The sequence below is a fragment of the Lithobates pipiens genome, unplaced genomic scaffold, assembly GCF_037356315.1.
Source record: "Lithobates pipiens isolate NorthernLeopardFrog02 unplaced genomic scaffold, aLitPip1_a1.2 Scaffold_25, whole genome shotgun sequence".
NCBI lineage: Eukaryota > Metazoa > Chordata > Amphibia > Anura > Ranidae > Lithobates > Lithobates pipiens.
In genome coordinates, this window is record NW_027507787.1 from 196,131,157 (window position 1) to 196,147,439 (window position 16,283).

General features: G+C 44.5%; 1 protein-coding gene across 2 annotated transcripts in view; it reads right to left on the minus strand.

Moving 5' to 3' along the window:
* The window catches only part of PLPP4 (phospholipid phosphatase 4), a 275,253-nt gene that overhangs the window by 81,977 nt on the left and 176,993 nt on the right, over window positions 1-16,283 (minus strand). For both annotated transcript variants that reach the window (XM_077455386.1, XM_077455387.1), the window contains exon 5: window positions 16,109-16,233. In XM_077455386.1, coding sequence (XP_077311512.1) covers window positions 16,109-16,233 — 125 coding nt within the window. The remainder of the gene's footprint in view (window positions 1-16,108; window positions 16,234-16,283) is intronic.

The following is a 16,283-nucleotide window of genomic DNA, read 5'->3' on the forward strand; positions in this document are numbered from 1 at the left end:
TTCAGTGAGCCTGTCAAGGCCGATAAGCTGGCCACTATACCGAAGCCACCGAGTGAAGAGCTGGTTTCCTGTTTTTCTTAAGCTACGGGAATGCACCCAAGATGGACCAAACTGTACGTTTTTTGTTAAAAATTTTTTGGGGTTCTTTCATATTTACAATGCAAAGCATAGTTGTAAAAACTAAAGTCCTCGGACCCAGATAACCTTGTGACTGGGTCACTAAATAAAACAAGGCTTGGTTCATAAAGATTTATCACCAGGATAAGCCAATGTGGTTTGAACATTACAGTCATATGGGTGAAAAAAAGACCCTTGTTCAGACGTTAAAACTTTCTGAATTGTCAATTAAAATTTAAAGATAAAGTTAAGTCATTGCCAGAAACAACATGTAAAAAAGCAAAAGATTTGCAACCTTTATAAAAAAAAAAGTGCAAAATTTACACAGTTCCTTATAACTGAATGAAAATTTCCTGTCAGCTTCATCCCACAATACATAGCCACAAGGCAGTTATAGAAAATAAGGATGACTGGATTTTAGTTAGAACATATATATTTACATTATATTACATTATATTATATATATATATATTATATTTATATATATTTACATGTATATGTTTCTGAAGGTAGCCTGCATTATGCAGGAAACATCATATCCAGACAATGTTTTCATTAACGTTCACCTTAAAAATGTATGTCTTCAAAGTTCAGAGGTGTCCTATAGTCTACTCTAATGCCGCGATCACACACAATCACACATTCCAACACCATATCCATGGGATTTTTTCCCCAACGGATGTTGGTTCAAACTTGTCTTGTACACACACGGTCACACAATGTTGTCGGAAATTACGAATGTCAAGAATGCGGTGACTTATGACGAGCCGAGAAAATGGAAGTTTAATAGCCAGTGCGGCTCTTCTGCTTGATTCCGAGCATACGTGGAACTTTGTGCGTCGAAATTGTGTACACATGGATTTTGTTGTTGGAAAATTTGAGATCCAGATCTCAAATTTTGTGTGTCGGAAATTCTGATGGAAAATGTCCAATAGAGCCCACACACAGTCGGAATTTCTGACAACAAGCTCCCATCAAACATTTTCCGTCAGAAAATCCGACCGTGTGTACGCGGCATTAGCTGGCAGTGTCCAGATTTTTTTCTGGATTCCTTCTGTCATCAACATAACCACCATTTTCCAGTTTGGTCTACACATATTCTGTCCTGTGTCTTTTACTTACCTTACTAGAGCAGAATTGAGAAGATGTAGTAGCCTGGTTGAAGAATTTGGTATGATCACTTTTGGGAAAGTCAATTACTACAATTGACATGGACATTTATTTAGAGCTGAATCCACCCAGAACCAGATCCACCCAGAACTGCATTTCTCTTTTGGTCTTTTGTGGTTTAGATGTAAACTTTCATGAAATGAAAATGTAAATTCTTTGTGGATTTAACTGGGCTTCTAACAATGAAAGCTGACCCATCAAATGGGAGGAATTACACATTCTATTACAAATATATTGAATGTGTTGGATATTAAAACAATGTAAATGAATTTCTTCTTTACGTCCTATTGTTATATTCTCTATACCTTTTCTTACCAACATTTTCTTCTCCGGGTGTCTCAGAAAAAACAATGGTGACTACAATCAAGACATGAACATCTTCCAGAAGATGAAGGCTGAAGATAAAATCCCCAGACATTTCTTCCTCAATAGGGGAAAGTTGGAGTCTATCCATGATGAGCTCCGTGACAAGTTCTTGAAGTCACTGGAATGTTTGAAGAATACGCCGACAAGTACGTTTCTGTTAAATCCATTGGGACTCCCTGTTTCTGGGGAATGGATTCACACACGTTTTTGTTTTCCATTCTTTAACATCTAGGTCTGATGAATTCTCATATGATATTATCAGTCCTATTTAGCTTTAGCAATATGAACATGTGGAAACCTAGAAAATGGTTTACCCCATTTTACTTATTTAAATGGGCCCATAAGTTATTTATTTTTTACTTTCATCAAAATAAAAAATGCTCTATTATGTCTTCTGCAACCCGTCCTAACCTCCATATTTCTTTACAGGTGTCTTCGGGATAACAACTGGGACTGGGTACAGTCTTTGAACGATTTCAACTTCCTGAATTCAGAAGGCTAAATTCCTCCACAATGTTTTTACTGACATGAGGGACATACCATCTTCCCATCAAACAAAAACATGATGGTCTTTGAATTTGCCAACATGACCAACATGAGCCCTCAGTGGGCGGAAAAGTAAGTCTGGGTTTCCATTTCTATTCTATTGTTTTTTTTATATATAATTAAACCTGGACATACACTAAGGGATTTTCAACAAGAGCCAGCTGAAATTTGCTCCATGTGTGGCCCTGTCTCCACCCTGCTGCCTGACAATCTTTGATTGAAAATGTTTGGATCAACAAGGACTGGATGCAGCTGCTGTTTGGGTATTATGAAGGCCATCCCCAGCTGCTGTCAGAATACACTAGGAGTAGCAGGACAGAGGGGGAAAGCTATTCAGTTTTATTACTATTATGCCTCAGAATTACTCTAGTGATCTCAAAGTTTGCTTTTTTTTATTGAAGAACTTTTGTTCATGTCAGGTGGGTTTTGCATTCACAAACAAGTCTATAGGAATGTAAAAGCCGTATGAAGCAGGTCAAATGCAGGTCAGAAGGAGGCCAACTGCAGGTCACAAGGCCTGTGAAGGAATTCTGAATAATTTCAGAAATATCTTAAACTAATATTAAACTGATGTCGTAGGCACAAGCCCAAAATCCATCTACACAAGCCCTTTGAGAACAGTTTTTCCTTTTATAACGGCCTACTTTTTCCTGGTGGTACAAAACCTTTATTGTACTTGTCCATGGTGGAATTGTGTCCGGCTCAGAGCAGAGTGTAGTCCTTTACTGCTCTAGGCTGTATGTCTAGGCTGTTTACATTAACATTGCCCCTTACCAATGAAATAATCAAATTCACTGGATCTCTGAAAAAATGGAGGTGACCTATGAAATCAGAGGGAAATTTTGTGCTTACCATTGTTAACACTATATTTACATGCTGCTTGGAAATTAAATATTGAGTTTTGTGTATAAACCTTATATATATTGTGGTAGTACGGAATCTCCAATCCTGGGACCGGGTTTTGGGAACAGCCAGCAGTCTGGCTGGATGATTGCACAGGTGGGTCTTGGGCTTAAAGCAAAGCCAACACCATGGTTCTGGGCTCCACCCTCCCGAGGAGTCCAGGCGTGTAAGGGAGAAAAAGTGTGCATGTCTGCACAGGTCGGTCGGTCTGTCAGAGCAGACAGAGGGTCCAAGCTTGTGGGCTGAAAAAGAAGCTAGTAAAGAGTGCGGAGGTACTGGGTGTACAGGAACTCTGTTAAAGAGCCAAGAGGGCTGCAGCAGAAGTCTGAGCAGCAGTGCTGCTAAAGAGAGCCAGGTGGCTTGGTATTTTTGGTTCTACGTACATTATTGCTGTGGAAAGCTGAAACCCCTGTGTGGGCAACTATTTTGTTATTGGACTTTTCTTTTGTTTAATAAAAGTGGGCCTACAAGCCCTTAAAACGGCATGTCTGGCGTGGACTCAGCTCACTGGTAAGCTCTACCTTTAAGCTAAAATAACCTCCAAATCTTACAAGTGGTGGAGAATGCGGGCACAAGACGGTGGAATCTGGGTCCTTGCTCTACAGTAAGTTCAAGTCAGGAACTATTGGCTGTGTGTGGAAGTGCAGCCAGGCAAAAGGCATTGCATGTTGCAGGTGGTGTACCTGTGAATGAAAAGTCAAATTTTTTTTTTTCCTTGCTATGAACTGTGTTTGTGTGCATGAGACAGCACAATCAGTGTGTGCAATGTGCAGGTGAGGAAAGCTTGCATGAAGAGAAAAGCAACTTGCTTTAAAAGAGACACTTTCATTTTCCTGGACTGTTTAAAGTTGTTCTGGAGTCTCTAAGTATGGGGCGGTCAAAGCTCTTAAAAGAAGCCAGGTTTGCTGAAATGAGAGACAGAGCTCTGTGGTTGGAGGGGATGTTACCACCCGAACGAGCCCCATACATACCTGATCAGAGTGTATCCAGGAGAAAAAGGGCTGGGGTTGTCCCTAGCAACACTGGTGCAATGAGTGCACCGGTGACTGCTGTTATGGAGAGTCCACCAGCATTTGAATCTGCAGTGGATTGGTGCAAGTGGCATTTAGCAGCACTGAACCAAGCTACAGAGGAAAGGAAGCCAACCCTCAGTGCAAGGGGAAAGCCGCTGGATGTCCATAACTGGAAGAGGGCTGTTGTTGCCCCTGGCAAAGCTGCTGCAGTTAAAACAGCTATTGTGAAAGATGTGAATGTGTCACAGCATGAGACGGGATCCAGCAGAGAGAAGCCCATGCTATATGCAAGGAGAGAGGCTGGTCAAAGGCTGAGGATGAGAGTGGTTGCCCATAGCAACGCAGAGGAAGCCAGTCGGGCTATCTCTGTACCATGGGCTATGTCTAATAAGGATCGTGGAAAGCAGCTTAAGGAGGAGCCAATTTTTTATGTTGGAGAGAGCCAGCAAAGTTCTGCTGGGAGAGTGTGGTCTCCCATGGCAACCGGAGTGAAATTTATGCCTGAAAGGAGCTGCAGTAGAGGTTTGGTTCAGCGTCCCCACAAAGAGGCCTGTGCATTCCGGCCAGCTGGGAATCACCAGGAGAGAATCGCTTTGGGAAAAAATCGTCCAGTACCATGCCTGGAATGTGGCCAGCTGGGGCATGGCATGTTTTCTTGTCCTAGGTTGTGGAATACAGCTGGAGATAATGTTGCTGAGAAAGTTTTGTCTGTAGGCTCAGATTCCGGTGAAAATATGTTTGCAGTCACCCCTAGCAACAAGAAGTTTCCTGTTGTGCCTGCAGGGGGTGCTAAACGGTGGGAGATGCCTGCTGTAGTTTCATCCCATGGCCACCAGGAGGAGTTGGCCAGTAAAAGTGCAGCAGAGGACTGGTGCATAAGACAACGTACTCAAATGAAGATGGTGACCCCAACTACTGCAGTGGGTAAGACTGTCTTTAATGAAATGATGTCTGGAACTGCTGATTTCATGTATAAAAGGACTGGTTACGAGACTGTCCATGACGATGTGAGAGTGACCCCAGTTAGTGGGGCCACTGAATGTGCATTTGAGAATGACTTTTCCCTATATAGTGGGAATGCAAGGGTTAAAATCCAAATAGAACCTGTGTTGATGACTAAAAGTGTTGTGTCTAATGACTATCAGGCTCAAGTTGACCATGGGCTAGGACAGCCTACAAATGCGAAAAATGCTATAAGTGTTACTGTTAATGAAAAGTTTAATGCTGTTGGGAAAACTTTTGCTCTGAAAGAACCTGGGGTTATCAAAAATGGGCCGTTGCCTGTAGCAACTGGTGGTAAGACAGCACAGTTGTCCACAGAAATCTCCAGGGAACTTCATGTGTTGGAGTCAGAGGTTGCCCTGGACAACTGCGATGTCACTCTGGTGGGACAGAATGGAACTGTACTGTGTAATGGTAATGTGTTAGTGCAAGCTGCTAGTACTAAAAATGTGCAGGTAAATGGTGGATTAACACAACCTGTGAAAAATGCAAAGGTGTGTGAGGCTTATGAAATGCAAGCTGAGAAAGGTGGTGAATATGGTGTATTGCAACCTGTGCTACCACAGTCTGACGTGATTTACAATGACTGGTGTAATGAGTCTGCAACTAAGCCAGTCTGTGCTTATGTGTCTCCTTGGGCAGAAGGATCGGTGCTGAGGAGTACCGCAGAAGGGAGCGCACATACAACAGATTGGGATAGTTGGAGCAAAAATCTTATCTCCCTGATAGATAAGGCTTTTATGCACAAGGATAAGGTGGACACGGTTTCTGCTGGACCAGCAGGAGGGGCTGCAGAACAGCCTGTACCTGAGGGCGCGGTGGCTGCTGCAGGAGTTAACCCTGGTGAGCAGGATGAACCAAATAAGGGCACAGCAGAGACATTGTCCGTGACCCACAAAACTGAGGTTGACATGGAGTGGCAACGTGACGTCACTGGTAATGTTCTGGAGCAGTTCACTGATGCTGAGCCTGAGAAGTTGGGTATGAGTCCAGCAATTGGCAGCGCTCTGGTGGAGCACCAGGCTGTGTTTACCTCCAACCGGGAGGAGGTTCCGTTAACCATTGCAACTTTTCAAGTCTCAGCAAGTGAGTCTCTCTGCATCCCCAGTGTCATGAAAATCCCCAGGAAGGACTTAGGTCTGGAGTCAAGGACCTGGTTATTAACCAAAGCATTAAAAGAGATGCTTGAACTTTGGGATGTACAGCCAATCTATACTAGTGTGTCTCCTCCACAGTCTGATGGGCTGGTACTGCGCAGTACCACTAGGTGGAGCACTGTATGGCAGGCTGTACAGAGCAAAGCAAAACAGGACAGGAATGGTTTATTCCTAAATTTGCTACTTTTGTTAAAAGTTGCCGCTACGTATGCTGCTAGATTAGATCCAGAAGAAATATTTGAGACAGACGTTGGAGAAGTTGAAAATAAGCCTAAATTGCCTGTGGTTACACCTCCTAACAGCCAGATGGGAAGCATTTCTGCTGCTATGGTCCAGTGTGGTGCTGGTCAGTTGGTGAAGGGCGTGTATACTACACCAGTTGAAAAACCACATGAGGTGGAAGGGCCATGTGCGGACCTGAAAGCAGCAGAGATCCTGACCAGGGCTCAAACAAAGGTGGTTAAAGAGACTGGGGTCCCCAGTCCAGTGCTTGGTTTAGGTGACAAACCTAATAAGGTCCCCGGGACAGGGGAATGGGCAAGGAGCGTGGTAAAAATTGTATGTGGATCAGACGAGAGCTTGCCTGTTCCGGTGGATAAAAATACAGATAGCATCAGAACGGGTCAAGTGGTAGGACAGCTGCCTGCAGAGTGGGTGAACCCAGGGGAGGTGGCGTCCTGTGAGGTTCCTGTGGGTGATGGCGGCCCTCTGGTATGTGTGCCCCCTGCAGACTCTGCCCTAGCAAATTTTGAAAAAAAAGGCATTGGTGACATGTGCAACATTGAGAGGTCTAATGTTGGTTTGAATATGTCTGTCAATGATGAACCAAATAATGTGTTAATGGTACATGATAATGTGGTGTCCAAAGGTACAGGTAAACCTGGTAATCAATTAGTGACTGCTGAGTCAGGTACCAGAAATAAGAGATGGGTTTCCGTTCTAAACACTATAGAAATAGGCCCCCTACAGTCTCAGAACAGTACTGCTGAGAGAGTTTTGGGGAAACCTGGGAACCTGAAGCGTGGAGGCAGAAGGGTTGGTAGGAAGACCAACGGGAACCCATTAAGATTTCAGGAGAGGAAGTGCTTATGGAAATTCACTCGGAAGAAAAGTTGGGAAGGTTGCATCAAAGCTCATAGCAGAGTGACAGTAAGACTTAGAGGGAGACACCAAAGGAGGAATTGGGTGGAGTTCCCCGTTAGGAGAAGCGAGGTTGGACAGGAGGGTACTTCTGTAAATGGTATCTGGCACAGAGGTGCCAAAAGTAACTTGGGTGTTCCGCCCTCTGGGTCGAAACAAAGGGGGGGGATATGTGGTAGTACGGAATCTCCAATCCTGGGACCGGGTTTTGGGAACAGCCAGCAGTCTGGCTGGATGATTGCACAGGTGGGTCTTGGGCTTAAAACAAAGCCAACACCATGGTTCTGGGCTCCACCCTCCCGAGGAGTCCAGGCGTGTAAGGGAGAAGAAGTGTGCATGTCTGCACAAGTCGGTCGGTCGGTCTGTCAGAGCAGACAGAGGGTCCAAGCTTGTGGGCTGAAAAAGAAGCTAGTAAAGAGTGCTGAGGTACTGGGTGTACAGGAACTCTGTTAAAGAGCCAAGAGGGCTGCAGCAGAAGTCTGAGCAGCAGTGCTGCTAAAGAGAGCCAGGTGGCTTGGTATTTTTGGTTCTACGTACATTATTGCTGTGGACAGCTGAAACCCCTGTGTGGGCAACTATTTTGTTATTGGACTTTTCTTTCTTTAATAAAAGTGGGCCTACAAGCCCTTAAAACAGCATGTCTGGCGTGGACTCAGCTCACTGGTAAGCTCTACCTTTAAGCTAAAATAACCCCCAAATCTTACAATATGTCCTGTCATTCTATTGTCTATTACTAATCTCTCCAAAACTTTCCTTTTCAGGTGCCTTTCTGACATGAAGTGGAGTTGGCAGGACACAGAGGCCATCTTTAAAAAGATCAAGGTAAGTCTATCAGTATATAACTAAGGAGAGTATATATAAATCACAGCTATGGGGTTGTGAGAAAAAAAAACTGGGGGACAGCCTGGTTATTTGAACGATCGAACACACATGACCAGCTCTCCTCCAATCAAAGAGCAGCTCTGTCAACTACCATAGAGTACATACTGTGACCCCCACATTGTAAATTAGCTGTAAAATGTGGACCACGGTGTACATAGCCCTATGGAGTATAATGGAGAGCAGATAGAGACATCTGCCCTCTGGTATAAATAGGCCCCTAAATTTACTTCTTTCCACAATAGCTTCTTCTCCAGTTAATTATATTTAATTTTGATGTTTTGCAGATAGAAAACCAGATTCCGGAGGACTTCTTCTACAGCACCAATGGCGATTATGAATTGGACAGCCCAAATGCAGCTGCCGACTTTATTAAAAAGTTATCAATTGGATCTGGACTTACGGGGGATTGGGCCAGAAAGTACGTTTCCAGTATTACTTCTCTTTCTATTCCTTTTTCTTTCTACGAACATCCTATAAAGTCTATTGTCAGTTTTAGTTGTCTGTTCCTTATGTTTATATGTTTTATTTCTTTATCTTTCAGAATATAGGAGGATGCTCAGTGGAATTACAATCAGGCAAGGCGTGACTTTGCATATATGAAGGTAAGAACATTCAACTATAACTAGATTTGATTTTTTCACAATACTGTATCACCTAGTAAGCCCTGGTTCACGCCGATGCGTTTTCATATGCATTTCAAAATGCATAGAATTGCATGGCAAGTGAAATAACATGACTTTATATGGTGGCCGTTCATTTATATACACTCCGAGTGCAATATGTTTTTAAAAAGGGTCCTATGTGTGCGATTTTCATCTCCATAGAGTGTAATGGAAACTGCATGGAAAATGCATAGGTGTTCAAAAACTAAGCGATTCCAGTGCCATCTCTAGCAGGCTATAGTGTCTTTCTGAGGTGATTTTCAGAGAAAGAGGGATAAAGAGAGAATCGTAACTGTATCCAAATCGCACCGGAATCTGCATGAAGTCACATCGGACATTATCCTTGCAATCACACTAAAAACCTCAGGTAAATCACACCGCATAAGTGTGAACCTTGGCTAAGGGTCTGTTCACACAAGCAGTGTTGTCCAACACAGTTTAAATGCAAGCAGAAGGAAAATTGCATGTTTCCTATTGTTTCAGATCACACTAATGCCCTCCATTGGTTTGCACTGAAAAAAAAAAAATAGGACATAGTAATAGTATACATTACAAAAAAGAGAAAGGGATAATAAAATGCATTAGAACACCAGCAAAAAATCCCTTCCACAGGCGGTGGTCTCAGAGGGGAGCATTGATAGTTTAAAAAAAACTATCAGATAAGCACCTGAATGACCACACCATACAGAGATATACAAAGTAATACTGAAATATAATCACACACATATGTTGGACTTGATAGACTTGTGTGTTTTTTCAACCTCACCTACTATGTAACTATGTTACTATGTTACAACACTGGCTAAAGTAAATTACTCATCTATTGTTTTAGATAAAGCCGCTAACTTCTGTGTACATTTGTTGTGTATTTAGTAGTCTGCCTGTTACTAAGGGAATTACTTAAGCCAGCCAAAGATGGATCAAAATTTGTCTGCTTCGGCAGGGACCGGCTGATTTTCTATCCATGTATGGACACTTTGGTCTGTCTATCAATCGGCTTCTGTACAACCGGCCTGGCAGATTGTCCCCGCTTGATCAGCTCTGCAGGTTATAGTCTACAGCACTGATCAGTGTACTGTGATGGTGGGGAAGTCTCCCTGTCGTCAGAATACAATAGCTCAAGTGTGTGGAAGGAGGAATCAAGTCAGTTTTTTTTTCTCCTCATTTAACCCATGGTTGAATGGAAAAAGGGACTCATCTATGGACTGCCATACATAAACACAATCCTTTAACCCAGTTAAAACATGAGGGCAATCTATTTACTATTTTTCTTAATTACATAAATCTCTTAAAGCTGAACTAAAGTCCTATGCCGTGTACACACTACCGGACCTTCCAGAAGACTAGGTCCGACGGTCTTCCCGACAGACTTTCGTAGGAGTTCCGATGGACTTTCCGAACTAATGGACTTGGACACACACAATCACACCAAAGTCCGATGGATTCGACTGTGATGATGTACGACCGGACTACAATAAGAAAGTTCATAGCCAGTTCTAAATCTAAAGTCTATCTGATTTTTCGACAGCAAAGGTCCAATGAAGCCCACACAGAGTGGAAGTGTCTGACAGATTCATTCTGTCGGACCTTTGCTGTCAAAGTCCGGCCATGTGTACATGGCATTACATTCAGTTTTGTACAGTTGTACAAAAATCTTTTCCTATGCTTAAAGCATAAAGAAAGACAAAAGTTTTTTTTATAGTTTTGGAAAGTGGAGAGGGATTAGAACATCTGTCTGTTTTTTATTTATGTCCCAGTTAGCCAGATCGTGAAAGTAAAAGAAAATCAAAAATTTTGGGTTGTCCTCAGAACAGGAATATAGGGGAAATCTTCCACTGAAGACAAGAGTTCTGGTGACAACCAGGGAGTCCTTTACTTTGGAGGGATAGTCTCCCACTTCCTGTTTTGGCTATAGGAGAGATTCTGCTTCTTCTGTGTACTCTGTAATGGGCTCCCTACACAGTTTTTTTTGTAGGTAGATTGATTGGAAAAGAGTCGATAAGCTTCCACTATATAGTCCGTCTTATCCTGTATAACTATGGCACCCCCTTGTCACCTGCGGATTTAATTATCATTTCAGAGTTGTTCATAAGTGAACTGAAAGTGGTTGTTAAAGAGGAAGTAAACCCTGTTTTTTTCTTTCTTTCTTTTCCCCTGTAAAGTAAAGGCATAATGTGCTAGTATCTATTGCATACTAATACATTATGTGACACACCTGCAAATAAAGCCTGTGCTGTCTCCGCTGCAGGTCACTTCCATCTTCCTCCCTCTTCCTTCCGGGGCCGGGGACTCCATCTCTGTGACTGGCTGGAGCCGAATGACATCACTCCCGCGCATGCTTGCCGACGTCGCCGGTCATGGCACATGCTCCTTTTTTGCCTTGGATTTATCCTTGGCCCTGTTTATACATTATGTCTCCCTCCAATGCTGTTCACTGCGATGGCCAGTTATGGGTGGTGGCAGTAGCCCTTTTTTTGTTTGGCTACCAGCCAAGCCTGGAAATTTACCTGCACTAGGAAAAAAACTGTACTATTTCCTTAGCCCACTAGAGGGTGGTACACAATTTATTTTTTAAGAGACCAGTTAGGGGGTTTGGTGAAATATCAGTGCTCTAAACAGACCCCTGATGTCTCACTTTTGAGACAGAGAAAGGGACAGAGGGCAGATTCCCCAATTCCTCTCTCTGCAACCTCAGCTGCACTGGACAGTAAATGATTGGGAAGTGCTCTGTGCTGAGCAGCTTCCTGTTCATTCACAAACTGAAGCAAAGTAAACACAGTTTATCATGCAGAGACCCCTTCCAAACCAGGAGACCTATACACTGGAAGGCACAGACTACAGGGGGCATCCTGTATTGGAGGACAGTTTAAAGAGGGGGTCTAAGTCAGGGACATGGGGAGGGGGGGAGGGCTGGGGAGGCCCCAAAAAGCCCAGAGTCTCAGGCATGCAGCTCTCCATTGTTAGCCCCGAGCGGTGAGCGCCGGGACCGATTGTGGCCAAGTCCTGCTGAGTGTGGCCAAGTGCCATAGCAGGTCCCGCCTTCTGGAGCCTGCAGTGCCTATGATTGACGTCCCACTGGTCCAATGCTGGGACCGCGGGACGTGTGACGACCATCATAGGCACTGCGGGCTCCAGAAGGCAGGAATTACAATGCTCAGTGCTCGGGTGGGCGGCTCTCCTGCTCTGACTGACTGCCTGCTGTGACACCACACACCACGGCTGAGCTGGGGCAGGTCAGTGTAAGTAAATGTCAGTGTATGTAGGTCAGGCAGGTCAGTGTAGGCAGGTCAGTGTAGGTAGGTCAGCGTAGGCAGGGCAGTGTAGGCAGGTCAGTGTAGGCAGGTCAGTGTAGGTAGGTCAGTGTAAGTAGGTCACTACCGTCAGTGTATGTAGGTTAGTGTAGGTAGATTAGTGTATGTAGGTCACTACAATCAGTGTAGGTAGGTCAGTGTATGTAGGTCACTACCGTCAGTGTATGTAGGTCACTGCCATCAGTGTATGTAGGTCGTGTAGGACAGTGTATGTAGGTCACTACCGTCAGTGTATGTAGGTCAGGTAGGTCACGGCCTGACCAAATAAAAAGCCAGCATCATATACACAAACCCCCCCGCTCCCGTTTCCATCATTGGACTTCGGGCTGAAGCCATTGGTCTTTTTGGCACCTAGCAATGCCCCAGTTCTTAGTTTCTTAGTACTGGAGAACACAGAGTAACAAGAGATGTGTACATTGGAGAACAAGATGCCATAATGGAGGAATTAGAGACCTCCACAAATGAGAAGGCAAATTAAATAGAAACCCCCAACATGATATGAATCCCCCTCCTCCCCCTCCAGTTAAAGAAGACTGCAGGGGTGATAAAAGGGGACTCTCCCTAGGAACTCCTCTCTTCTCTCTAACTAAAGAAGACCCCCAGCTAAGAGGACTGCAGGGGGTGGTAAGAGGGGACCCCTCTCAGAAACTCCCCTTCCTCCCCCTCCAGTTGATAGCAACAGATTTGTGTGTGACTATCTTGGTTACTTGGGGAGCCACAGCCCAGTCTAAATAATGTGTCCAGGTTTCAGGTGGACTGAAACCCGGACACATGATTCAAAACTCGGACTGTCCAGGTGAATCCCGGACAGCTGGCAACCCTAGTCAAGAGACTGTGGTGGCCACTCCAGAACCTTCACCTTTTTCTGCTGTAACCACTGGAGAGTCATTTTGCCATTGTGCTTAGGGTCATTGCTGGAAAGGCCAAGAGCGTCCCATGCATGCAGAAGAATGCAAATTGTCTTCCAGTAATTTCTGATAACATGCTGCATTCATCATTCCATTATTTTCACAAGATAACCTGTGAATTTAGAGCTCACACAACCCCAAAACATCAGCGAGCCACCAACCACGCTTCTTGTCGCTATAGGCCTTGATGACCCCTCTGCAAACATAGCGCTTATGGTTGTGACTTTTGGTCTTGTCACCCCAAATTACAATGTGCCAGAAGCTGTAAGGCATTGATGTGCATATTGTAACCAGGCTTTTTTGTGACATTAGTGCAGTAAAGTCTTCTTTCTGGCAGCTCGACCATGCAGCTCATTTTTGTTCAAGTATCATTGTATTGTGGTCCCTCTGAAACAACCACACCGTCTTTTTAGAGAAAAGCCTGTATTTGTCCTGAGGTTACCTGAGGGTTTTTCTTTATATCTCAAACAATTGAGGATGCAATCTTTCTTGGTCTACCTGACTTTGGCTTGGTATCAAGAGTTTCCCCCAATTTTCCACCTTTTAACCACTTGCCCTGGTCATCTTTGCGATTCGGCACTGTGCTACTTTAATTGACAATTGTGTAGTCATGCAACACTGTACACAAATAAAATGTATACATTTTTTTTCACACAAATAGAGGTTTCTTTTGGTGGTATTTGATGATGACCACTGGGTTTTTTCTTTTTTGTGCTATAAACGAAAAAAGAACAAACATTTTGAAAGAATCTAATTTCTTCATGAATTTATGAATGCCATGTACACACGACCAGACTTTCGACGAAGTTACATCGGACTTCTGACCAAACGAACTTGCTCACACATGAACAGAACCAAAGTCTGTTAGTTTTGAACGTGATGACGTATGATGGGACTAGAAAAGGAAGTTCAATAGCCAGTAGCCAATAACTGCCCTAGCATCGTTTTAAGTCATAAGTCCAGTCATGTGTATGTGGCATTAGGGATGCACGAATACCGATACTGGTATCGGCGCCGATACTAGCAATTTTCGCAAGTATCGGTACTCGCAAAAATGCTCCGATACCGGTAACCGATACTGGAAGTGATGTTGATTGGGAGCGGACTGCCTCCTCCTCCCCTCCGGACAGTGTCATTTCCGCCTACTCCTCCCAGTGGCATCGCTAGGTGCAGGCCTGCCCATCCTAACAGCTCTCAAGCCGTGTCTCCTCGCTGCACACCTCCGTTCTATAGATCTGACCCCCAGCCACACAGAGCAGTGGATCTGGGCTCTCCCTGGCTGAATGCTGAGGCAGAGAGCAGGTGGGCTCTGTATGAAGACTCTGTATGGGTGGCATCCTATTGTATTGAGTACCGGGGCTCTCTCCTTCCTCCATGTGCTGTCCAGCCAACTCCTCTCCCGTGAGGGACTCCTGTCTCATGTATCATGCCTGCAGTCTTTGTCTCCTGTACCACGTCTGCAGTCTCTGACTGTCTCCTGTACCATGCCTGCAGTCTCTGGCTGTCTCCTGTTTCATGCCTGCAGTCTCTGACTGTCTCTTGTACAATGCCTGCAGTCTCTGGCTGTCTTCTCTAGCATGCCTGCAGTCTCAGGCTGTCTCCTGTATCATGCCTGCAGTCTCGGGCTGTCTCCTGTACCATGCCTGCAGTCTCTGACTGTCTCCTGTACCATGCCTGCAGTCTCTGGCTGTCTCCTGTATCATGCCTGCAGTCTCTGGTTGTCTCCTGTACAATGCCTGCAGTCTCTGGCTGTCTCCTGTATCATGCCTGCAGTCTCTGGCTGTCTCCTGCACTATGCCTGCAGTCTCTGGCTGTCTCCTGTACCATGCCTGCAGTCTCTGGCTGTCTCCTGTACCATGCCTGCAGTCTCTGACTGTCTCCTGTACCATGCCTGCAGTCTCTGACTGTCTCCTGTACCATGCCTGCAGTCTCTGACTGTCTCCTGTACCATGCCTGCAGTCTCTGACTGTATCCTGCACCATGCCTTCAGTCACTTCTGCCTGTTGCCTCCTGCTTCCCTCAACCAGCTGTCACCTCTGCCCCCATGTCTCCCAATAACCCTCCTATCCCCATCCTCTTCCCCCCCCCCAGCGATCCCAGCCTTTTCCATCCCAACTCTCCCACCCCACAATCCCTATTTCACCCCACCCTCAAATACCCTGCCCTCACTTACCCCTCCCCTCCTGCCATCACCCAACTCCCAAACAACAACCCCCCCCCCCCACCCCCTGTAACAAATCACAGCACAGCTGGGGGGACAGACATGTGCGCCTTGCCCAGAAGTGCTGATCCCGTACCAGATACATGATCCATCACACAGCGCCGACCCTGCCACAGTAGGTGTGGGCAGTCGATAAGCAGTTAATAAGTGATTGAACAGTACTGACTGGCATATTCTAGGCTTTGGATATCTTTTTATATCCTTTTCTAGCTTTATAAAATTCCACTACCTTGTTACACAGGTCTTTTGACAGTTCTTTTCTGCTCCTCATGTTCAGTATCTAGCCTGCTCAGTGCAATCATGTTACAGCTAACAAACTCATTGACTATTTATACACAGACACTAATTGCAATTTAATAAATCCGCAGATGTGGGAAATTAATCTTTTATTGCCATTTTAACCTTTGTGTGTCACCTTGTGTATCTGTACCAAGGGCAAACATTCTAGGGTATGTAAACTTTTGATCAGGGCCATTTTGGTGATTTCTGTTATCATTATGATTTAAAAAGGAGCCAAACAACTACATGATAATAAATGGCTTCATATAACAACTACGGTATCCTTAAATAAAAGACAGTTTTTGGCATGATCAGTCATATTTTCAATATCAATGTCACGATTTCTGCCAGGGTATGCAAACTTTTGAGCATGACTGTACATAGTGAAGGACAGCATGTCATATACAGATGTAAAAGCCATATATACTCACAGGATGAGTGGATACTTGGAAAGCTTTTCCTGCCCTCTGACACAAGGCTGGCGTCTCCAGTGCAATGCATCTCTTCATTTGACACCCCATCCGGAAAACAGCGGTAAAAGAAATCAGGACGTGGTCTAAAATTGAAAATAAGATAACATTTTTATATTGTTGCTGTTCTCTGCAG